This window comes from Durio zibethinus, chromosome 28 (assembly GCF_047325235.1).
Source record: "Durio zibethinus cultivar Kanyao isolate XHJ-2024 chromosome 28, ASM4732523v1, whole genome shotgun sequence".
NCBI lineage: Eukaryota > Viridiplantae > Streptophyta > Magnoliopsida > Malvales > Malvaceae > Durio > Durio zibethinus.
In genome coordinates this window covers 6083380-6108757 of record NC_143189.1, presented here as the reverse complement: position 1 = coordinate 6108757, position 25378 = coordinate 6083380, and the positions used below count along the sequence as shown (strand labels likewise).

Here is a 25378-nt window from a genome sequence, read left to right as displayed (position 1 = left end):
TTTTCATTGGAAATTAGTATGAAAAAGCAAAGACTAGAGAAAAAAAAAAAAAAAAAAAAGCTAAGAGAGAGAAAATCACAGAACTCTCCCCAACTAATAAAAAAGGTTGGGGAATATCGGGGCAGTGACTGGCCCTAGCATTGGGCAAAAAGGTTTATAGGAAATGTGTTTCTCAATTAAAAAGCTCTCACAAATTCTACTAAATTTTTTTTTGTCGTCTAATTGAAATTTAATTTCATGTTGATGAACCATAACTTACTACGAAAGAGACATTCTCATCCCAATTCAAACTCTATTGAGCTTGTTTCTCATCCTTTCTTTGTATGCATGGTACTTCATGGAATTCTGCAGAAAGAGTGGAAGTTTGTGTATGTGCATGATGTTCTAGAGCTCTTCTTACTTTTGTGCATCCGAAAATGGAAATTCATTACATTAAACAGGCAAAATACATGTATTTTCGATGGTATTTATGTGGTAAAATTCTCTAAGATACTTGAAAAGCCATGAGACTCCAAGAAATTTGGGGATAAAAAAACCACTAGTTACAAATAAGCATTGAGCGGTCATGAAGAGTGGTGTCATCTCAAACCATCTGATATTGGACCTTCATCATCACATGAAACCTCATCCAGCATGTCAAGAAATCCCTTCCTAGCCGTCCTTTGAATTGCAGAGGCATTGTAACGAAGTCCACAAGTTGACACTGCTTCAAACTTTGTCCATAACTCTTTCTTTAGAGTACTCTCACCTGGACGTCTGCCTGTCCGCATTATGCTCTCTGGTTCCTTCCACGTTGGAGTTCTCTCTGCAAGTGCTAAGTTGTTGCCAGTATTTTCTGCAGAACAAGAGAATTTATGTTCAATTTACTGCTCAATCAATAACATCAGCGAGTTGATTTAATACAACATATATGTAATGAAATATACCTTGGTTAACCATCTTGTTTTGTTGGCAAGCATCTGTAACTTTCAAGAAAGACAATTCTGTTTGTTGAATTATAGCATTAGGAAGGTGGTGATCAGTGGCAACATCGTCTAGGGATTTCTCACCTGGTGGCTCCAACAAAATGCAACTTTTAGGAGGTGAGAATAACCACGTTGGTGAGGATTCCAGTTCTTTCTTCCCAAATCCTGATTTATAAGTTCGTTGTATGCCTAGTAGTTCTGGATACTTCACAGTCAGATCCTCAGAAGCTTCACTGCCAGAGGATTCAGAAAAACCACTGTTGTTAATTCCAAAGGGAAACGGGGTAGACTTGCGAACTCCATAATCACCTTTAGGTGAGAACTGATGAATCGGTTCAAGCAGCACACAAGATTTAGGAGGCGACATTTTTAAGAATGGAGTCATGACAAGAATGGAATGGTCTGTTTTTGAAAATGCTGGCGAAGAAACAAACCCACAATTCAATGTCTTATCCATTAATTCAGCCACAACAGAATCAGAAGGCTTAGTTGGAGTTTTCTTTATAGAAACACCATCAAGCAAATCATCATTTTCATCCCCAGGAATGTTGAGAAAAGATGGTAGCTCAACAGTAGATTTGGAAGTAATCCTTTCGAATACAGGTTTAGACGAATCATGCATCTTTGAAGACAATGCTTTTGACATAGGAAGAGGTGTGAGCAGAAACAGCTGTCTACCTCTCTCAACATTACAGTCAACAGCACGCCAAGACACAAGGGGCGAAGGAGAGATTAACGAGTCCAACGAGGTTTCTTCTGGACTCCCAACATCAAAGCATTCCGTTTCATTTACATTTACAAAAGGAATAGTTTCACTTTCCAAACATTGTCCAGACTGATCTTTGTATTCGCCAGCGGAAGGGCTCGAAAGCACCTTCTGGAATCTGGGAACCCAAGGCTGCAATTATAGAACACAACAAGACATGTTAAATCTGCAACAAATACATTCAAATTCAAGTGATATATACTGTAGAAAATTAACTTAAAGGATTAACCTTTAGAGAGGAAAGCATTTCGAAAATGACATTCGTGAAAGATTCAATTTCTTTTGTCCCGTGTTCTGTTGCCTTGAGCTTAAAAGCTTGCGCTACAAGTTCATCAATCTGCGTTTCCAAACATAAATTGGTGAATATCAAGTTAGATTACAAAATCAAAGAAATCTATCTAACACAAAATCAAAATTGAAGAAACAAAAAGTAATAAGATGAAAAAGAAGATTATATAAACTCGTATATGTTTACATAATTTTGGCATATTTTCTTACCAACCAAACAGAAGCTAAACCCTTACCAAATACATTTAATCAAATTTTGGTAAAAAGAAAAATTAAAATTTTATTTGGTCATACCTGGCGAAGGAGAGAAGAAAGATCTGACTGAAGGAGAAGGAGGCGATCGAGAGAGGCGTGGCTTTGATAATTGTGCTTGTCGGGCATTTTCTTCCTCTGAATCTCTGATTTGGAGAAACTCCTTGTGCTATTATTGTTGGATAAATCGCTCAGCGGTCTCCTTACCGATTTCGCCTTCGAGTCCGTTCTCCGCATCCTCCTCCTTTTGTTTTTTTTCTTTTTCTTCTGAAGAATTTTCTTCTTTTCTTTCTTCCTCTAGATTTTGTGCCGTTGGGTTTTTGAACTTTTTGTAGGCGAGGGCTAGTTCTATTTTCCTCTGTTATAGTTTTTATTTATTATTTATTTTTAGATCCGAATGTTAAGAGATGATGGGTCGGGTTGAAGAAAAACTTACGGCCTAGGCCTCGGAAAATTTTACTATAGTATTTTTAATTTTGGGCGAACCAGTGGCACTACACTATAATTGAAGTGTTTTTTTTTTTTTTTCTTTCCATAATTGATTTATTCATTCATAAACATAGGTTTGAGTTTCTTTAAATTTTTATGCTAATATATTAAAATAAAAAAAATTCCTGACCAAGGATTCAGCTCTTGTTTGGTAAATAAAGAGGTCATTGTTTAAGAATAAAAAAATAATTTTTAAATTTTAAATTTTAAATTTATTAAATATTATTTTTTAATTATAATTATATAAACCGAGTTAAATTTTAAGTTCATTCATGAATTTTATTAGCTTGATCTTATCTTAAGCCTTAAACCATGAAGATTAATGGGCATAACAATGACCATACTAGAGACTATCATTGATGTTCTTATATCATTTTTTATAAATGCTCAAACAGTAGTATTAAATTTTGTTATCGTAAATTGATAAAAATGAAGGAATTTAGATAAAACGAGATTAAAAGGTAAAATGTACCACTACATTATATTGAATTTTGACATTTTGACACCTTCCATCCATGCTTGAAATGGCATGGTTAATTAAAACTACTTGGATTAAGCAAAAGTGGAAAACAGGTAAGTGAATTGTCCAAATAGAGGGCAACACTCAAATGGTAAGACTTCCCAATAAAAGGAAAGATTCAATGTCCTAATGTTCTAAACAAGCAAGCTGACACTTAAATGGAGCCATCTAAGAGTGTTTATAATTTGGTTTTAATTGAATTAATTTATCGAATTAATTTAATTTTGTTAATCGATGGGTTATCAAATTAATTTTAATTAATTATTGAAAATAATTTTTTAAAATTTCAATTTTTAGTTAATTCGGTTCGAAAATTGAATTAACTAAAATTTTAATCAAAATATTATAAAACCTATATATAAAACTAAAAATATATAAATTTGTTCATTTCATTTTAAGTTATTAGAGTTTTTAACATCAAAATAATTATTGATGTTTGAACATTATGTTTGATGATTTTATTTAATTTGTTTTACATATGAAAAAAATAAATTTTATTTTATTTTATTTTATTATTTTATTAACAAAAAAAATTAATCGAATCTATCGAAGTAATTTTGATCAATTAATTTTTAAATTAAAAATTTTATTCATTTAATAAAAATAAAATCATATAATTCAATTAATTTAATTTTAAATAATTTAATTCGAAATTAATCTAACCGATAATCATCTCTCTCGACTTTATCAATACCATTGATTGACCCTTAAAGCCACTTAGTGCTAGCAAGCCAACTAAAGATACATGCCCGTTTGAAAGGGTTTGGGGTTTCCAGTGCCGTTTCAGGGTTAAAAGCTTCAGTAAGAATCCTTCTTACTGCATTGCTCTCGTCCAGTCAAATATACTCTTAACGAATTAACATCCTCTTTCCAACAAGGTCATGCTTTTTGTATGTTCAAATAAAAGAGTTGTAATTTTGATATTAGTGTAGGGTAGGGTTACAACTTGCAACTAAACGAGTCAAGTGGTTCACAGCTGACTCGAAAACTTTGCGCTCAATTTGTCCGCTAAATGAGTTGAAGTCAAGCCTTGAGACCAAGACTTTCATAATGTAGCAGATTTTCAAAAGCTTTTGAGCAGATATTAATCACTTTTTCAATACAGATTGTATTCAAATTTTGGTTCAAACTCACTATAAAACTCAAACTTTTAAATGGGTTCAGGACTTCAAGCTAAATCTGAAAGCATCAAACGAGGTGGATTAATGTTTTTTGCAGCCTCAAAACTTTGCAGTTTAGGATATGAGTTGGTTGGGATGGGATAGCAATATCTCGATAATGTTTGCGTTGATCCTCTTTTGCAGACCTTATGAAACTGTGCCAAACCTCCTTTTTCATATTGTCCAAATTAAATTACCCACGTTTTTTTTTCTTTTTCTTTTTCTTTTAAAATATTTATGGACTTTTTTTTATCATCCATCTCTTCCTTCTTTATATTTTTTTAGCAAAAAAAAAAAAATTCAATGTAATACTAACTTTATGAATTAAATAAAATAATACTATTTAATAATTGGTCATGATTTAGATAAGTCATATGTCATCAAGACTTGAAGAATATTGATGTTGTAGCAAATGGGAAGTGGGTAAATTCCACATAGGTAACAATTTGTTTCACTTCATAGGTGATTAGGTAAAAACTTGGGCTAATAAATTATGAAAAGTTATTTCATTCTGTTAGAAATTAAAATACAAATTTTAAATTTTATACTATCCAAATTAATATAACAATACCTATTTTTTTAGAATATAGGAAAAAATTAAAAAAATATATAACATGTGATAGCATTTTAATTTCCTTTGTAAATTTTAAAAAAAATTTATTAAAAGTATATAAAAATAAACTAATAAATTATTTACTACATATAAAAAAGTCCAAAAAGAATAACCAATTAAAACTTTATATCTTTGACAACATTAGGCCAAACATAATTTGTTAGATTTTAAAGAGTATAACATATTAAAATTAAAATACATTAATATCTTTGTGTATTAGTAATAAACTAATCCCATCATCAACTATCCTACACTTCTTTAAATATGACACAAGCACATAATTCAATGAAAGAAGACAAGTGTATCCATCTTAAAATAAAAAAGATAAAAGTGTATTTTTTATATATTATAATATAAAAATAAGAGATTTTTGTACACCTATTGAGGACATTCTATTTGAAAGATTATCTCTTTTGTCATTTCCTTTCCCCCAGTCCGTCATCAAGCGTCCAAATGTCAAAGCACATGCACTTACTTTAGAGAAATTTTAGTGAGATGAAATGATAAAGGAGAAGAATTTTGATAGTAAGAAACAAAAGCCATAGGATCATATTGTACCATGGCACGTTGTTTCCCTTTTTGTTTTGTCACTTACGAATATATATTTAATATAGAAATAGAAAATGGAAGGTAGAAATGCGTTCACACTAATCATTCCGAGCATATGGGCTTTTTCCCGTTTGATAAAGTCAAAAAAAAAAAAAAAAAAAAAAGGCTGGCTAGATAGTAGATACTTGACAAGAAAAGCACTTTGATACTTGAGAAATATGCCAATGGACAATTGTCGTAAAAATATTGATGCAAAACTCTTTCATATAAAGTTTGGGGTTTTGCATCATTTTGTGCTTATTAGCCCTGGCAATAGTGACTTTTTTTTTCCTTTTTATGTGCCAAGATAGATTAATAAATATATATATATATACAAATTTTATTTCACATAAAAAATCTAACATGAGATAAAGAGAATAAATTATTTTGAGTTTTAAATTTATGGAAATTATTTTTTAAAAAAATAATTAAATAAATCAATTAGAGTAAAAGTTGAATTTTATATATACAACTTTTGAGACATGGGTATGAATGATTGGGGGAATTTTGTTGTGGTTGGAAAAAATGGAAACATTTACATTTTCTTAATTAGTATAATCTTGACTTTCATCATAAAATTCAAAGTAAGTAGACTCTTAAATCCTAATCCTAAAGGATTCTTAACTAATATAATTGGTTTGAGAATAAAATGAGGACCTCCTTTTGTAGAAAAAAGAAATCCGCTCTTATGCATGCATTGCATCATGGCTACGAATTCATAATATATAATTCATTTAACCAATAATAATTAACAAAAGAGTCTTTGTTTTTAATGGTGATTGTTATCTATATCTTGCTTTTCAAATCCACGCTTCTACTATTCACAATCATACTCTCCCAAATTAAAGAATTTCATAATTATTTTTGTTGTTCTTGCCGCCCAAATTTAGACCTTATCCATTTATTCAGAATTTTTTAAAAATTTTCTTAACCCTCTTCATATTATTATTATATATGAAAAGGATGATTTTATTAGATTCAATATTTAACTTAATCAGTTTAAACCATATTATTCTCTTTCGTTTCAACTTAAGTAAAATGAATGAGATGAGATTTGAATATAAAAATTAATCTTAAATTTAAGGGGTAAATCCGATCAGACAATATTATTCTCTTTCGTTTAAGTCATATGCAATGCAGTGCTTATCTTGCTTGCATTAAAAAAAAAGAAAAAAAAAACTCCTAAACTTGCCAAAATAATATTTGTTTTTAATAATTCAAAGAGAAAGGAAGGAGAAATCCGGAAGTGGGTCCAAGTGATCTTGAGCAAAAGTACAATATCGGCGCATGAAAAATTATATGCAAAGGAAACAAGAGAAGACACAAAGGCAAACCAATTAAAACGACAGTGTGATGGAGCAATCAATGAAGCCAAGAAAAGTGATATATATATATATGTACACGTATATATGAATCCAAAGTGATAGTGGGATCAATGCACATTTAGATGGAGAAGAGTTTGGTGGGGTCTCTGCCCATAAAGCAAAGTTGAGAAAGAAAGATATGCATCAACTCTCTATGTTGTGGTTTTGCTGTTTTTATGGCTGGTTGGTGTCTATTTTGGAACATTTAAAAACGTTTTATGAAAGAATAATTCATCCAAATTTGATTCAATTGGTAAGTTTGTTCGATTTTATATAAATGATTATTGGATTCGAATTGTATCAAGATAATTAGTTGTTGGTGTTAATTTTGAATGCACTATGCTTAAACGAACCAAGTTGCTAGAGTTCTTCAACAAAGGGGGCTAAGCAGCCCATTTTGGCCGCAGCTCACGCAAAAGGCCACGGCTTAAAACCAAGCAAACAACTTCCAATGAAGAATGCAAAATGCATGCGAGATAGAAAGGTGGGCGTTGACCGAGAAAGGGAAGGTAGGGTGGGATTTGATGTGGAGTTCACAAAGGCATTGTGGGACACCAACAAAGGGATCCCTCTTTGTAAGGCTATATGAGAGGGGATTGTTTGGATTAATTTTGATTTCATAAATTGCTTTTCTTTTTTTTTTTTCAATTATGAGGCACATGGATTGTTCATTTACAATGGAACTAGTGTTTGATCCCCTTTTTATGGGGGTCAATTTTTATATATCATTCATTATTTTGCCAACACATGAAAAGAAAGAAAACAATTATTTTCTCATGCAACGTTCTATTGTTATGGTTCAAGAAACATGTCTATTTCTTTTTTTAATTACTTTTTTATTCTTTTTAATATATCATAAAAACATGTGTTATTCTGTTAATCTTATTTGTAAAATTTAAAAAATCCATTAAAAATATATTTGATAATTTTTTTTAATGTTCCTACTTTTCACAACTATCAAAATTCAAAAATATTAGTGTACACACCAACAAGATTTTGTAAAGGAGAAATAAAAATAAAGAGTAAAAACCTCCTAATTGAATAAAGATTTTGTTAACCAATATCCTCAAGAATTTTTAAGATTATTGTATTAAATAAATTTTTAATGCTTTAAAATTTATATCATTAACTATTAATTCTCATGTTTAATAGAAAATATTTTTATTAAATTAAATTTTAAATTAAAATATTACTCAAGCCATTACCATCTTAAACCTACTCATTTAGTAACTTATAGCTTGGCCTCAACTTCAATCACAGATCCAGGAGTGCAAACGAACAAGATTTTTAATGAAATATTTGTGAACATATTCGATTTTTATTTATTTATATTCGTTTATTAAATTTAACAAATAATCTTGAACAACATTTTTATATTCATTTATTAAACGATCCAAACACAAATAGAAATTTTTTTTGATTTGTTTATATTCGTAAATAAGTTTATTTAAAGTTTATTTAAAACGCATTCGTTTATTATTCGTTTGCTATTCATTTATAATAATACTAACAAAATTACATTTTTATCTTTTATCCTAATTCTATCTTAAAGTTCATTTATCTTCATTTGGGTTTGTTTAAATTTGTTTATGATTTGTTTATTTAAATTTATTTTGTTATAATTTATTTATTATTCATAAATATATTTGTTTATATATGTTTATAAGCATATTTGTTTAATATTTATGAACTAACGAACATGTTCGCAAATGAACTTATATAATTTAATTAAACCAAACTCGAGTCGAACACAAATATCTTATCATTTAAACAAACCGAACTCGAATGAACAAAATAATTTTCTTACAAAATATGAATTAATCCCGAACATATCTAAAACTAAATAAATAAAATAAAAAATATACGTTCATTCATTCATATTCGGTTCGTTTATAGCCATACACAAATCACAGCCAAAAATTAGCATTATTAATTGAACATTCAGGATTGTCCTATCAAATAAAATCCCATGATAAGACTACCACCTATAATCTTTACTTGGAGTAGAATGAAAAAAACATTTTTTTTTAAAGAGAATAATAATGGAAAGAATAAAAAAAATGCATAGTTTTTTATTAGTGTGTTTGGTTGGAAATATCAAAAAATTGAGAGAAAATGTAATTTTTTTTCATCTATTATTTGGTAGAGTTTAAAATTAAACAAAAATAATAATTATATGATTTTATCATTATAACCTTTTTATAAATTAAGATGAAAAAAATCTAAATATAATGGATAATTTTATAAATATGTAATATATGTTCACATTTCTTTAATTTTCTCTTCTATTTTCTTTTTAATTTGAAGTAATTTATTTTTGTTAATGAGTGTGGAAAATGATAATTTTTCATATTTTCTTTTCTCTTATTTTATTTCCTACCAAACACACCTAAAATCCATTTTCCTTTCACTTTTTCATTCACTTATTTTCATCTTTTTACTTTTCAGTTGCACTAGCCTTAGGCACCTTATTTGATATTCTAATTTCCAATTAATTTTAATTTTTTTTGATAAATTACTTTTACGGTCCCTAAGTTTGAGGTGAATATTATTTTGGTCTTTAAATTTTAAAAAGTATATAAATATATATATGTATATTGATGGTTATAATAAAACGATCATTTCGTTAGTCAAATCGTTGATTGAACTATTAAATGCTAAGATTACAAAAAATGTTGATGATAATTTTTTTACTTAATACTAATAATTTTGATAATTATATTAAATTACTTTTATACCCTTAATTTTGTTAGTAAATATTTTTTGGATTTAGTTTTAGGATAACAAAAGACATTTGTATATTGAAAATTACATAGTTTTTTTCAAATTTATTTATTGTTTGTTTAAAACACACATTTAGACTATACATGATCAACAAATATTTCATTGTGTATTTTTCATTTATTTTATAACATTTCATCATCATAAAATATTTCTTCAAAAATCAAGTTTTTTTAATTATAAAATATTAGAATACAATTTTTAATGAAATATTATAAATTTCTCACAATCATTTATTAATAAAAAATGACAAAATTAATTATTTGGATCTCAATTAAAAATTTTCCTGAACCGAGTCAAACTTGAATGTTGCTTTCAAAGTCTCATTCAAGGCCTAGTTTGATTCCTCTATTAAAAACTCGAATAAGCCCATTTAACTATTAAAAATTAGGATTAAATACATATATTAACCCTTGAACTTTATAATTTTTGTCATATTAATACCTAAAAAATTTTTCTATCACATTGGCACCTAAACTTTCAAATTGGTATCTCAGACTAATGTCATTAGTCAACTTTGTTGACATGGTATTAATATTGTCATAACGTATAGATCCATGGACGTACCGCTAGACATGGATTAGAGGAGTTGCCACCAATTTTTTTTTGTTTAGGTGTGATTTGGCCACATGAAACATATTATGATCAACGAAAATAAATGTTAAGTTCAGGAGTCAGTTAAGCATGGAGAAAGTTGTAGCACCCCTACAACATCCATCCAAATGATGGTACCAATTTGATTTCAAATTATCTAAGCCTCGATCATTTTTATGATTTATCAAATAATTTAATATTGAAAATTAATCATAAAATTGTCCTAATAGTTTTGTATGACTTAAAAATAATCCTCCAATAGTTTAAACGATAAAAATTATTTTTTTATTTTTATTTTTTGAAAAACTGATTTATGAAATTTTCTAATAGTTTGGTGAATTCTATTTTGAAAATTAAATCCATAAAAATTCTCTAATAATTTGTTGGAATTCATGAATTTATTCTGTAAGAGTTTTATTTTAAAAAGATTTTTTTATTGAAAGGATTTTTTTTATAAATATATTTTTTGAAAACTTAAAAAGGTATTTTTTTACTATTATTTTTATTATTTTGAAAACTTTATTTGATAAGATTTTTTTCATTTAAAAAGGTTTTTTTTATAGAATATTTTTCTTTTTTAAAAAAAACTCATTTATTTTTAGAAATAAAATAATAGAAATAAAATTTCTTAAAAATAAAACTAGAAAAAATTTTAAAAAATAAAATGAGTTAAAAAAAGTAAAAAAAAATGAAAAAAAAAAAAACTTATGATCGGATTGGGTTAACGCGCGGGTCAGTGGCTTAGAGCACGGATCCTAGGTTATCAAAATGCTGTCATTTTGGGACAGTATAAAAGCAAGCTTTCAGCGATTTTATCCTATATGCCTCTATTATCTCTTTCTCTCTCTAAACCCCTAAATGCTCTCTTTTCTTTTTAAAACCCAGCTGAGATACCATCGAAAACTAAAAATCCTTGTCGATTTCTTGAAAATCTCACTGAAAAATTCATATTCTGCTAGAAAACTCATCGAAAAATTCATATCCCACTAAAAAATTAATCAAAAAATTCAAACATTCAAACTTTAAACCTAGTTTTCTAGAAAAAAAAACCCAAAAATTTTTCATTTTTTTCCAAATCCTCTTCAAAATCTTTCAGAACCTAATCTCAACCCCTAACAACCTAAAATTAAACCCAAAATCTTCAAATGTCACCCAGAAATCTCAATTTGATCCTAGAATCCTAGAACCCTGAATCCCAGAAACCTAATACTACCTAGAACAACTAGTTCATTCAAATTGACTGTGTCTCCTTTAAAATCCCTCCTGCTCTTTTCTGTAATGTTATTTTGATTTATAGGCATCCTTAGAACAAATTTAAAAAATGGACAGAATCAATCCAAGCTTGAATCCTGAAATTTGATTCTATCCGAACCTCAGCATATGTTTAGGTTCATTGCTGATTAAAAATTTCATTGATTGGAGCTATGATTAACCCTTTGATCGAATTCAATTCCCAATTTCAGTTATTCAATCGATAGTTAGGAAGAAAAATAAAAAAAATATTATACTAATAACAATAATAGTAAAAATAATAATATAATACTATAATAAAAAATAGTCCAATTGACTCTAGACATGGTCCGATCGACCCTAGACACAAATAGATGTCTACAGTTGTCCTTCTTTACATGTTCTATTAGACAAGATGGTGCAAAGACCTAGACACCAACTATATTTCAACCTAAAATTCAAATTAGTGAGTAAAACTGATCATGATTGAACCATGAGTCTAAAGATGAAGCGACCAGGACTGAGTTAAAGTCAAAAATAAATGACTGGGATGAAACCACGAGTTATAAGAAATGATCTAGACTGAGCCAAGATCAGGTAACCACAAGTCAAAAATAAAGCGACTAGGATCGAGTCGAGGTCAAAAATAAATTACTAAGATGAAGTTACGAGTCAAAAATGAAGCAATCAAGATCGAGTCAAGATCGAAAATAAATGATCGAGATGAAACCATAAGTTATAAGAAATGATCTGAATGGAGCCAATATCAGGTGATTGAGATGAAATCATGAGTCAAAAATGAAATGACTAGGACTAAGTCAAGGTCGAAAATAAATAACGGGGATGAAATCATGAGTCATAAGAAATGATCTGGACTGAGCTAAGATCAAATAATCAGGATGAAACAACTAGTCAAAAGGAAACGACTAAGATCGAGTTGAGGTAAAAAATAAATGACTATAACAAAATCATGAGTCATATAAAATGATCTGGACTGAGCCAAGATCAAGTGATTGGGATAAATCACAAGTTAAAATAAAGCAACCAAGATCAATTCGAGGTCAAAAATAAATGTTTGAGACGAAATCATGAATCATATGAAATTATCTGGACTGAGCTAAGATCAGGTGATCGAAACAAATCAAAATGAAGTGATCAAGATCGAGTCGATGTCAAAAATAAATGATCAGAACGAAACCACGAGTCATAAGAAATAATTTAGACTGAGCTAAGATCAGGTGATCGAGATAAAATCATAAGTCAAAATAAAATGATCAAGATCAAGTCAAGGTTAAAAATAAATGACCGAGATGAAATCACGAGTCATAAGAAATGATTTGGACTGAGCCAAGATCGAGTAATCGGGATGAAATCACGAGTTAAAAAAATAAGATGACCATGATCGAGTTGAGGTCAAAAATAAATGATCAGAATGAAACCATGAGTCATAAGAAATGACTTGAACTAAGCCAAGATCGAATGGGTGATAATAGAGTAATGTAAATGCATGCCCTATCCAAATGTACTGTATGTAGAGTTGATGCCATGAAATTTCAATTATGGTGACAAGGTTCTCGATACTCCTTCAGTCTTTCTTAGTTTCTCAATATTAATAGTCTTAGAGTAAATTTATTAGCTGATCTATATCATTCTTCTCATCTGATCATAAGTTACAAGTCGTGTTAACCAATCTATCACTGAATCATTATCAAGTCATCTTGTTTGTCCCTTTGTAAATCATTTCCTTATACTTCTTTTCATTTACCTTATCCTGAATTTCTTTTAAAAGAATAAAAAACTCTTTATGAAAAATGTAATTCATTTATTTGCCATCATTCAAATCAGTAACATACATGATACATTTTCTTAGTTCATTCAAAGAATATACATTTGGTGAAAAGTAAGAGAAATGAATCTTTATTATTGAGAGAACAAAAGGTATGGTCAACAGCAACTCAAGGGTGACTAAAAGCCAAATGCTGTGATTTACTCAAATAGGAGATTAACATCTGAAATACTGATTGCTTAGATAATTTTGAACTCAAACTCAAGATCATCCTTCAAAAACACATTCCATTAATATCTTTGAGCTAATCACCCTTATTTTGGAGACCTTTATATGAAGTTATTTTTTTGAATTTTCATCTTCACTTAAATTGTATTTTCGGGTTTTTAGTTTAAGTTTTCTTTTTTTCTCCTTTTATCTTTTTTTCTTTTTTTTGTTATTTTTTTTACTTTTTTTGTTGTTTTTTTTACTTTTTACTTTTTTTTCTTTTTTTTTTTGTACACATTTTTCTCATTCTCTTTTGTTGACACTTTTATAAAAGTTTCACACAATCCAATGATAAACTTGTCCCAATTCAATTCATGATTCTCTAAATCAAGTGTTTATATTTAATCAAAATAAACTTTTAAGGGATATAACATAGACTAGAATAAAGGCTGCCAAAAAAAGGGATAAAATAGATTCAAATTATATTTGAAAGGTAATCAAACCAAATATCATTTCTTCATGTGAGGCACTTTGACATTTTGCCCTATCAATTTTCTTTTGTTTTTTTTTTTTTTTTTGCTTCTTTTTTTAGGTAGGGCACATTGGCATTTTACTCTATCAATTTTTTTTAATTTTTCATTTATCAAAAAAACTTGATCACAAAAGGGCTTTACCCCTAAGGATGAATAAATTTTTCAAACTTTGCCCCCAGTGTGGGGGTGATCTTTGGTTAGGGTTTCTAAAAAAAAAAATTTAAAATGCTTAAATGGGGTAGCAATGGATTTTTTTTTTTGAAGGATAGAAGAAAGATGATCATTTCTCATTTCAAACATGAATACTCTTAATGAAAAAATTTTATTGACTAAGAACAGACTTATGAATTAGCAAAGATAATGTATTACATCACTTTTTAAAATTTTTCCTCAGATTTATCTTTTTATTTAGCAGTCCTAACAATCTCTAATTTATTAATCAAAACATCATGAATGGTGTTTTTAAAGTCAAATCTTGAATTATAGTCACGACTATCTGAACATTCATTATTCGAAAAAAAATGGATAGAAAAAAAAGTATGAGACGATAAAAGTAAATGATGGGTATTCACAAAAAAGAGAAATGTTATGAAATGCATCAAGCGTGTCACTTTATGAAAATGATGAAAATAAAATAAAATCTAAGTACATAAAAGAAGATCCACATTTTTAAAAGATCTAAGATGATAGACAATTTCAATCAACCTCTAAAAATTGTGTGGGTGATGAGTTACCACTGACATTATATGTCGTGTTTTTATTGATATCAAAATTTATCAGCCTTTCTTTAATCAAACTTTGCACCATACATTTCAAAATGATATAATTTTCGATGGAATGGCCTGTCACACCAAAATAATAGTTACAGTGAGCAGTGGAGTGATACCATTTAGGATAAAAAAGTTCAAGTTATTTTGTAGGAATAAGGGCAATCAAGTGATTCTTGTAAACCTTTTGGTATAGTTTAGTATAGCTCATAAGGATAGGGTTAAATGTAGGTTTTTCCCTATTCTATGGTTCTTGTGCACTACTCATTAGGGTAGTAAGATGAATGAAGGGCCTACAAGGGGATGGATAAGAAGGTTGTAGAGTTAATTGGTGGAGTACAACAGAAACATGACTTGCAAGAGAATGATATGTGAGATAGATTGGTTGAGGGTAGTTTTTAAATTGTTACTTGTCGAAACTTACAGCATAAGTTTCATTTGTTTTTGGTATCTTTTTAGCAGAAAACTCCCTTTCTTCCAATTTACCATTCTTAATTACATTTTAAATGATTTCTCCTAAAATTACTATGTTGGTAAAATTTTTAATTGCGTTCCCTATTATCTTTTTATAGTATAACGACTTGAAAGTGCTTACAAATAGCACTATCATCTCTTTTTTTGTTAAAGAGGATTATACCTAAGTAGCGATATCCTACCACTTTTGTGCATACTCTTTAAAAAACTTAGATGCTTTCTTTTTCATCCCTTGTAATGAAAGATGATCAAGAGTCATATCTATGATGTGACGATATTGGTTAATGAAAGATTGAATTAGATTCTTTCACAACTTAATGCAAGTCCTATCTAGCTGGACATACCATCTTTAGCAAACTAAGTCAAGTTGTCTTAAAACACATGTATAAGCAGCTTCTCATTGTTGGCGTGAACTGCAATCTTACGATAATACATTGTGATATACATGATAAGGTATTTTGTACCATCATATTTTTTAAATTTTAATACCTTAAACTTTAGAGGAATCACAACATCTGAAACCAGATAAAGGTTGGCAACATCCATGGATCTATAAAAAATCAATGCCCTCTATAGCCTGTAATTTTTCTTCAATCATGCTCATGACTTGATCGATCTTAGAGTCTTTTGGAGGTATAACTATCTGTAACTTTTTTTTCTCTTTAGTCTTATCCATTTTAGGAATTTGGATTGGCTCATCTGCCTTTTTAATGAATACAAGATTGGTATAGCTTTGAACATTTCCTTGATTAAAATTTGAGAACATGGTTTGTTGTTAATAAAAGCTTAAAGTGGCCTGAATCTGATATGGATTAAAATCTAAAGGATATAGTGGCTCAGTATCTTTATGTAAGATATCTTCTTCTATTGTCTTTCCTTTATTTTTTTTCAGAGCTTTTAAGATTTTGTTTAATTTTTCTTCAAGTATCTTCAAGCCTTTTCTATCTTTTCAAACCTATCTATATTGTCTTGCTTCATTTTTTTAGCTTTAGCCCGAGTGTAGTACTGATGTTGAGCTATCCTTAAATCTTGATTTTCCATAATTATGGTACAAATTTAGAATGATGTTTATGGATCTGTCAAATTATATATGAGAATGAATGCAATGATGCATGAATGCATGCATACACAACAAAAAAGGGTTAGTGAACATAATATGTAATCTACATGCATGTTTATGAATATACGTAAAAAGAAAAAAAATAGAAAAAGATAAGAACATTGGTTAGTCAACTAAAAATAAAGAACAAACACTACAAAGCAAGTAAAATAACAACATGACCCTAGATTTGGGTTAATTATAAAGGGTGAAAGGACATGGCTCTATCTATAGTTAGGCTCTTAAAGTTAACTATATGCGGTTTGGATTACCTCTAAAAGATTTCAAATTATTCCTTACATCATAGTCTATTATAGACTAGTAAGACATCCCAATCCTCACCCATCATAGGCTACAAAGCAAAAAGGGTTCAATCTGAGTGAAAATGTTTCTCAGGCCTATGTGAAGATATGAAATCTTATGAAGGCATAGGTACTTCACTCCCTCCTAAAGGTAGAGCCCAAATGAAAGCTTATGTTATGCACATGCAAATGAATGACATATATATACAGTAAATAAATGAATAACTAAAACAAATATAAGCAATGAAAAGAAATAAAAATAAGGAAGAAAATAAATTTCAAGTTTATTAAGCAAAGCTTGGATAATAAAGAATCATTTACTGGCCTGGCTCTCGATGTTTCCAGTGGAGTCGCCAAACTATCATAACGTATAGATCCGTTGACCTACCTTTAAACATGGATTAAAAGAGTCACCACCAATCTTTTTTGTTTAGGTGTGATTGGCCATTTGAAACATATTTTAATCTGCGAAAACAGATGTTAGGTTCAAAAATCGGTTATGTATTGAAAAGATTGTAGCACCCTTACAATATCCATCCAAATGATGATACTAGTTTTATTTTAAGTTATTCAAATCTTGATCATTTTTATGATTTATCAAATAATTTAATATTAAAAATTAATCTTAAAATTATCTCAATAGTTTGGTAGACTTAAAAATAATCCTCCAATAGTCTAAAGGATAAAAATTTTTTTTTTTTTTTTGAAAAATTGATTTATGAAATTTTTCAATAGTTTGGTGGATTTTATTTTGAAAATTAAATCCATGAAAATTCCCTAATAGTTTAGTAGAATTCATGAATTTATTATGCAATAATTTTTATTTGAAACAGATTTTTTTATTTTTTATTAAAAGAATTTTTTTATACATATTTTTTTGAAAACTTAAAAAGATTTTTTTTACTATTATTTTTTATTATTTTGAAAACTTTATTTGAAAAGATTTTTTTATTTGAAAAGATTTTTCTTATAGAATATTTTTCTTTTAAAAAAAAACTCATTTATTTTCAGAAATAAAATAACAGAAATAAAATTTCTTAAAAATAAAACAAAAAAATTTTCAAAAATAAAATGAGTTAAAAAAAAGTAAAATAAAATAAAAATAAAAATAAAATGAAAAAAAAATGCGATCGGGTCGGGTTAACGTGTGGGTCGGTGCATGGGTCAACAGGTCAAAACATAGATCCTAGGCTACCAAAATGATGCCATTTGGGGTAGTATAAAAGCGAGCTTTTAGAGGTTTTATCCCAGATGCCTCTATTCTCTCTCTCTCTAAACCCTCAAATGTTCTCCCTTCTTTCTAAAACCCAACTGAAATCCCACCAAAAATTGAAAATCCTTGCTGGTTTTTAGAAAATTCCACAAAAAAATTCATATTCTGTCGAAAAGCTCATTAAAAAATTCATATCCCATCGAAAAATTCATCGAAAAATTCAAACATTCAAACTTCAAACCCAATTTTCCAAAAAAACCCAAAAATTTATCTTTTTTCTTCATATCATTTCCAAAATCTTTCATAAACCTAATCTCAACCCCTAGCAACCTAAAATTAAACCCAAAATCTTCAAATATCACCTAGAAACCTCAAATCGATCCTAGAATCTAAAAAACCTAGGACTACCCAGAATACTCAATTCATTCAAATTGACTGTGTCCCCTCTAAAATATCTTCTGCTCTCTTTTGTAATATTATTTCGATTTATAGGCATTTTTAGAACAAATTTAGGAAATGGATATAATTAATTCAGGTTTGAATCTTGAGATTTGATTCTGTCCAAACCTCAGCATATGTTTAAGTTTATTGTTGATTGAAAAATTCATTGATTTCTGATTAACTTTTTGACCAAATTCAATTCTCAATTTTAGTTATTCAATCGGCAGTTAGGAAGAAAAATAAAAAAGAAAAATAAATAATAATAATAATAATAATAATAATAACAATAATAATAATAATATAATACCATATATTATACTAATAACAATAATAGTAAAAATAATAATATAATACTATAACAAAAATGGTTCAATTGACTCCGGACACAAATAGATGTCTACAAATATCTAATAAGATACTAACATATATTAAAAAGTTCAATCAGCACTATATCTTCATTGCCATAATAGCATAAATAAGAAAAAATTCTAAAAATATTTTAAAAAATTCATAAAATTTTTTTAAAAAAATTTTAAAATTTTAAAAATTTTAAAAACTTCAAAAAACTTCAAAACAATTCTAAAAAATTTTAAGCAATTCTTTAAAAATTTATAAAATAATTTTTAATATAAAAATTAAAAAAAAGCTCTAAAAATTTTAAAAAAATTCTAAAATTTTTTAAAATTTCATAAAAAAAAAAACATGTCAAAAAATATTAAATTTAAAAAAAATTCTAAAAATTTTAAAAACTTTACAAAATTCTAAAAAGTTAAAACAATTCTAAAAAAATTTTAAAAATTTTGGAAAAAATTCTACATATAGTATTAAAATTTTAAAATTTATAAAACAATTTTAATTTCAAAAACTATAAAAAATAGTAAAAATTTTTTTAAAAAAATTATAAAATTAAAAAAATTATAAGAATATTTTTTGAATATTAAAAAAAATTTAAATTTTACAAAAAATTCAAAATATTCTAAAAATTTTGAAAATTTTTAAATTTTTTTTAAATTTATAAAAATAAAAATATTGAAATATTTTTATAAATTATAAAAAATATCACAATTTGAAAATTTTTTAAATTCTTCAAATTTGTTAAAAAATAAAAAATAAGAAAATTAATTTTTTTGAAAATTAAATTTTATAAAAAACTAAATTTTTATAATTTTATTAAAAAATTTTAAAATTTTTAAAAAATTTTAAAATTTCCTTAATTATTTTTGAATTTTTTAAAATTTTACAAGTTTTTAGATTTTTTAAAATTTTTTTGAATTTTTTAATATTTTAAAAACTTTTAAACTGTTTAAAATTTTTTAAAAGTTTTAAGAAATTTTTAAATTTTTTTCAGAATTTTTTTATTTTTTTTAATTTTCTATAAAATTTTTAAACTATTTTAGAATTTTTAGAATTTTTGAAAAATAGTTAGAATTTTCTAAAATTTTTTTGAATTTTTTATTTTTTATTTGAAAATTTTGAAATTTTATAGAATTTCATTTTTTTTTAATTTTTTAGACTTTTAAAAATTATTTAATTTTTTAAAATTTTTAAAAAAGTTTTAGAATTTTTTAGAATTTTCTTTTTTATAATAATGTGACAATGATGATTTGGTATTGACTAGAGTTTTATATATATATATATATATATATATTAACAATTTATAAGATATTCATGCTACATTAGTAAAATTAATTAACTACAATAATTTAAGATACTTATGTGATAAAAAATTAAAAATTCAAGTATCAATGTGATAAAAAAAATTTGAAGTATCAATATAATAAAAATTTTAAAATTTAGGGATCAAATATGTATTTAATCTTAAAAATTAAAATATTAAAAATATTTTATATTAATATGTTAATATCTTTAATATATTTTAAAATAAAATTAAATAAAATTATTGTATTAATAAAATAGCTTGATCTAATTGAGCTTAAACTTTAAAAATTATGTTCAAAACTCTTATTGAAGTTAAGCATAACTTGTAGATCTTACATACTGCTTAATTTAAAGATAAGTCTAATTTTTTTATTTTCTCATTTAACAATTTACCCAACGATTTAATTTACGAAAAGATTGTTTCATCATGAGCGCAAAGGAATATATTATCTTTTAAAGTTTAGGATAAAAAAGATACTAACTTCAAATTTTAAGGAAGTACAAGTAGAAGTAATTTACTTTTTTTTTTCTTTATTCCAAGGACAAACTATCGTTACGATTTAACTGACAAATCCTCTCTCTCTCTCTCTCATCAAAAAGCTCAACTCTTTTTGACATGACGTTTACTTCACGTGCTGTCTCCATGTTTTAATACTGTACCCTTAATCATCACCGTAGATTGTGGTATCAGCGGATGCTGATCTGTCATTTTGGCTTCAGTGGGATCTTTATCTTGAAGATTGTGCACAAATCCCGAAGCTTGTTGGTAATGTACGACCCTGAGGATCGTTTGATTACGTGGAACTGGGAACATGTTGAGTTGTTGTAATACCTGATGTACTTGATTGAAACTAAAAAAATAAAAAGGTCAGATTCCTGGTTCGACCCTTTAAGAATATATATGTTTTAAAAAAAATGTTTTGTATTTATTTATATAGATACAGATTGCAAATACGATAAAATTCATATAATATATACGATTGATTTATTTAAATTCGTGATATAATATAAATAATATATTTAATTTAATTTAATTATATGAATATATTTTTAATATATTTGGCATATTTAATATATTTTTTATATTTATTTTAATTTAATATAAATATTTAAAAATTATTTTAATTTTTAATCTTTTAATTATAATACCTAATTAGTTATTTAATTTCATAAAAATTATTTTTTTATGGTACTCATTTAATAATTATTATAAAATTTTTTATATGAATAATATAAATACAATATAAATATTAATATTATTCTTATATATTATTGTTTTATTTTTTAATCTTTACTAATTTATCATTTAAAATTTGATACTAAAAATTAATATAATTTTGAAACATAAATTCAAATTTAAATATATATTAAATGAGTATTAAATTTTTTTTATATTTTTAATATGTAAGTACTTTTTTATATTATTAATATGTCAAATTTATTAATTTGTAAATGATAAATAATTTATAATTATTTATTATTTTAGTTGTGTTCTTCTATATATTTATATTAGTCATAGTTATTTATATATTCATATTGATCGTATTTATTTATGTTTATTTATGTTATTTGTATCGTATTTAAATGAATTAATTAATATATATATTAATTATATCATATCGCATGTAATACGTATATTAAATTTGTCATATTCATATTTAAAATTTAAACACATTTTATAATTTATATTATATTTATATTTTAATAATTTATATTATTATACGTATCAAACATAACATAAAACATGACATAAAAATATTAATTGCCAGATCTACTTTCAATGGCAGTTTTCTTCGTCGCTTTTGTTTAACATTTTTAATCAAATTTTATAAATTAATCGAGATTAATTACATAAATATATATGAGGTAAAATAAATGTCTTTTAATATTTAAAAATAACACATAATCATTTGTGCATTTATTTCGTTATAGGGACTTTAATACGGTTAGCTAATAGGCACATGACATTCACAATAATTTTTTTTTCTTGATTTTTCTTATACTTTTTGTTCACTTTTTATTTATTAAAAAATTGGATAAAAATTCTTTTTTTATTTGAAAACTAAGTTGATCTCACATCCCTACTTTTTAAATATTTTTTCTTAATTTTCTAGCAAAAAACACAAGGGCTAAGTCAAAATTCTAAAACTTATAGCACAAAAAATCATGTAAGTTGAAACTTTAAATTAGGTGTTGACAACCAATATAAGTAAAAAAAACACATTTTGAAAAAGTTTAAATAAGTGCGAAACGAAATTAACCATTGCAATGAAAGTTTGTCAAATTTGGACAAAAACAATTTATTATTCTCTTGCATTTTTAGTTTTGTATATAATTTTAGATTTAATATTACAATCCTTCAGCATGTGAATCTTTTAGTATAAAAATATTTCAAAAGTTACTTTTTTATTTTTGAACTCACGAAATCGGAATCCTATGCACGAGCATTCAAAGTATTTATATAAAAAGCCTTTCCAATCAAATTTTCATTACTTACATAAATTGTTTTTAGTTTGGATCCTTTTTTAAATCTATTGTATAACTTTTTAAATATTAAAATTTCAATTAATTGATTAACACATTAATTTTAATAAATTATCTTTCATTATATTTGAAAAATATCTCAACGGAAAGTTCATTTCCCATGAATCATTTTTAAATGTCTGGTACAACCATGAAACCATACCTCAACTAATAGTACTACGAGAAATGTTAAAAAAAAAAAAAAAAACTATAACACGTCTTAAAATTTAGCAACCATTGTTTTAGCTGTCTGTCATATAACTAAATCCTAATATTATTTTTTTAGTGTTGAGAACGATTTGCTTGATGTACGTTTTAAAAAAATAGATTATTCAATTTCAAATGTGACTAAAATATGTTATCTTTTTATAATCGAACATTTGAAAATAGTGCTAACAAAAGAAAATGGATAAAATTTAATTCTAAAACCTCATTTTCAAGACAAACAAATTAACTTCTTACCCGTTGAGTAAATTAAACTAAGCCAAAAAATAAAGTCTTTAGAAGGCACTCGCTTGACGCGTTCTAACTGCGAGTGGGTTTTGAGTTTTCCAACAATAATTTCTGATAAAGCAGTTAAAAGAAAGAAAGGAAGAAGAAAATATTACGGTTATGAGACAGTAGGTAATAAACTAAAAATAGCGCCGACTAGCCAAGAGGATGGGGCGTTAAATGTCGAACATGTTGGGAGGTCGGAGCTCAAAAGCGTCACCAGCCCAACCCTCTATGGTTTACGACAGGTTGAGAGACAGTGGGCCCCAAGAAAGTGATACTTTATCTGACAGGTGACAATCCAAGTTAAATGGTTGGATTTCGTTTTCCAGCTTATAAGCCCAGACCACCTTCCGACCAGGGCTCAACGCACCCCTACTCATAGTCATATGTTCGAGGTTTAACCGAACCATGTGCCTTGGTTGGTTTAACCTTTAGTAGCAGTCTGCTAGGGTTAAGGTTGTCTCGTATAATAAAAGATATTCTCATATGATTGCCCTTTATTAATTTTTAATTTGAATAGAATATTAAAAATAATAACCCAAATTAAATTCATTTAATAAAAAAAACCAAACATTAAAATACAAAATGAGAAATAAATACATTAAGTCGTCGATTATGTTCTTAGTTGACAATAATCATTAGTGTTTTATTTAATATGTCATAACCACATTACCCTTTTCGAAAGATTGGTTTTCAACTTTATTTGATGATTTATTTTAGTTTCTCAAGACAATTATAAATTTATGAATGCCTTTTTTAAAGTAATTAATTAATTAATTAATTAAAATACAAGTTCTCCAAAATTCTTTTTATATAAAAGGGTTACCGTTTTAGTTAAAAAAAATTTTATATTTTTTTTTGGTAGGAAACAAATTTTAAAAACCATAATTTTTATTTTTAAGTTAACAAGGAGTATTGTTGAATTCACAATCTCCATCAAAAACTTCAAACGAAACTTGTATATTTCTCACCGACCAATGATTTTACAATGAATTCTAAATTGCGGCATATAAGAAAAAAAATTCAAAAAATAATGCATCTAAAAAATAATACACGAGTGAAATTTTCTTCCTTGATCATGATACTTGCATCAAACATCATTTTCAATTGTCCAATTTTTAAAAATATTTTATTACATATTAGGAAAAACGATATTTTATTGTTCACGTGTATAAGGGGAAATTTTTTTATTTAACGCTTTAATATAGTCATTTATGAGTTGAAAACTTTTGGTTAATCAGTCTATATTTTTTTCTCTTTCAATACAATACATTTTCAATGATTTATTGATTTTAATTTCAACTTATGATCCGACGATTTAAAAAAAAAAAGGAGTCTTAAGAAAGAATAATATATTACAAATATTTAAATTTATTAAATATTATTTTATAAATTATTTTATAAATTAATTAAATTAAACATTGGAATTAAAAATGATATCTTTAAAATAGGCTATTAACACCATATAAGTGAAAAAAATCATTGACAATAAAAGTACATTAAAAAACAAATCAACAAATTCTTTATGGGTTGAATTGCAAATAGTCAATCTAGCTATTTCCTGTTTGATTTATGAAGTATTTTATAAATTTTTTTCTTTTATTTTACAAATATATTATTTATTGTTCAAAGAAGAAATTTGCGATTTCTTTTTTTTTTTTTTGGATTATTTTGTTAATTTTCTTGATAATATTACTAAAAAATATTGTTTAAATTAAATAAATGAATATAATATCTAAAAGAAAGAAACATCCGGAATGGTATAAAAATATATTCACAACAAATAAACCATCTATAAAATAGGATTAAAAATAAGATATATAAAAAATTTTACATGTTCTTAGGCTATCTTATAAAAATTTTGATTATTTTTGCAGACAGAAAATGTACAAGTATTTTCTTTTTTTCCTTTTCTAAGGCTCATTTTATTGTTTGAAAAAAATAAAAAAAAATTATCGTGTTTAAATTAAACACGAAAGGACAATATAGTCATGCAGTAAAGTTTGGTTCGTTCGGTGAGCCGCTGAAAGAATGTTTGACCATTTGGAGAGGAGAAGAGTTTTTTTAGTGACGATTATTTTAGAATGATTTTTTTACTTAATAAGCATTACCGTGAAAAAAAAATTGTAGGCATTGAAGTTTAAATTTATTAAAAATTACTTTTTAAAAATAAATACATAAGTTAATTAAATTAAAGTTTTAATTATTACTATGATTAACCAGTAGGGATTTTTTTTTATTTTTTATTTTAAATTTTTATTAAAAAAAT

The 25378-nt window shown here is 26.4% G+C and overlaps 1 protein-coding gene across 1 annotated transcript; it reads right to left on the bottom strand.

The window, feature by feature from the left end:
- Positions 1-404: 404 nt before the first annotated feature.
- LOC111280951 (uncharacterized) lies at positions 405-2620 on the bottom strand. The gene is made up of 4 exons (XM_022868505.2): positions 2314-2620; positions 1961-2068; positions 927-1863; positions 405-835 (listed from the first exon to the last, which is right to left on the bottom strand). The coding sequence occupies exons 1-4, from the start codon at positions 2506-2508 to the stop codon at positions 579-581; spliced, it is 1497 nt and encodes a 498-aa protein (XP_022724240.2). The 5' UTR covers positions 2509-2620; the 3' UTR covers positions 405-578.
- Between the last annotated feature and the right edge of the window lie 22758 nt (positions 2621-25378).

Coding starts and splice junctions, on each gene's coding strand:
- LOC111280951 (XM_022868505.2), bottom strand. CDS start 2,508: ATGCGGAGAACGGACTCGAAGGCGAAATCGGTAAGGAGACCGCTGAGC. Junction 1,864..1,960: donor AAATGCTTTCCTCTCTAAAG/GTTAATCCTTTA, acceptor CTATAATTGCAG/CCTTGGGTTCCCAGATTCCA. Junction 836..926: donor AAACAAGATGGTTAACCAAG/GTATATTTCATT, acceptor CTTGTTCTGCAG/AAAATACTGGCAACAACTTA.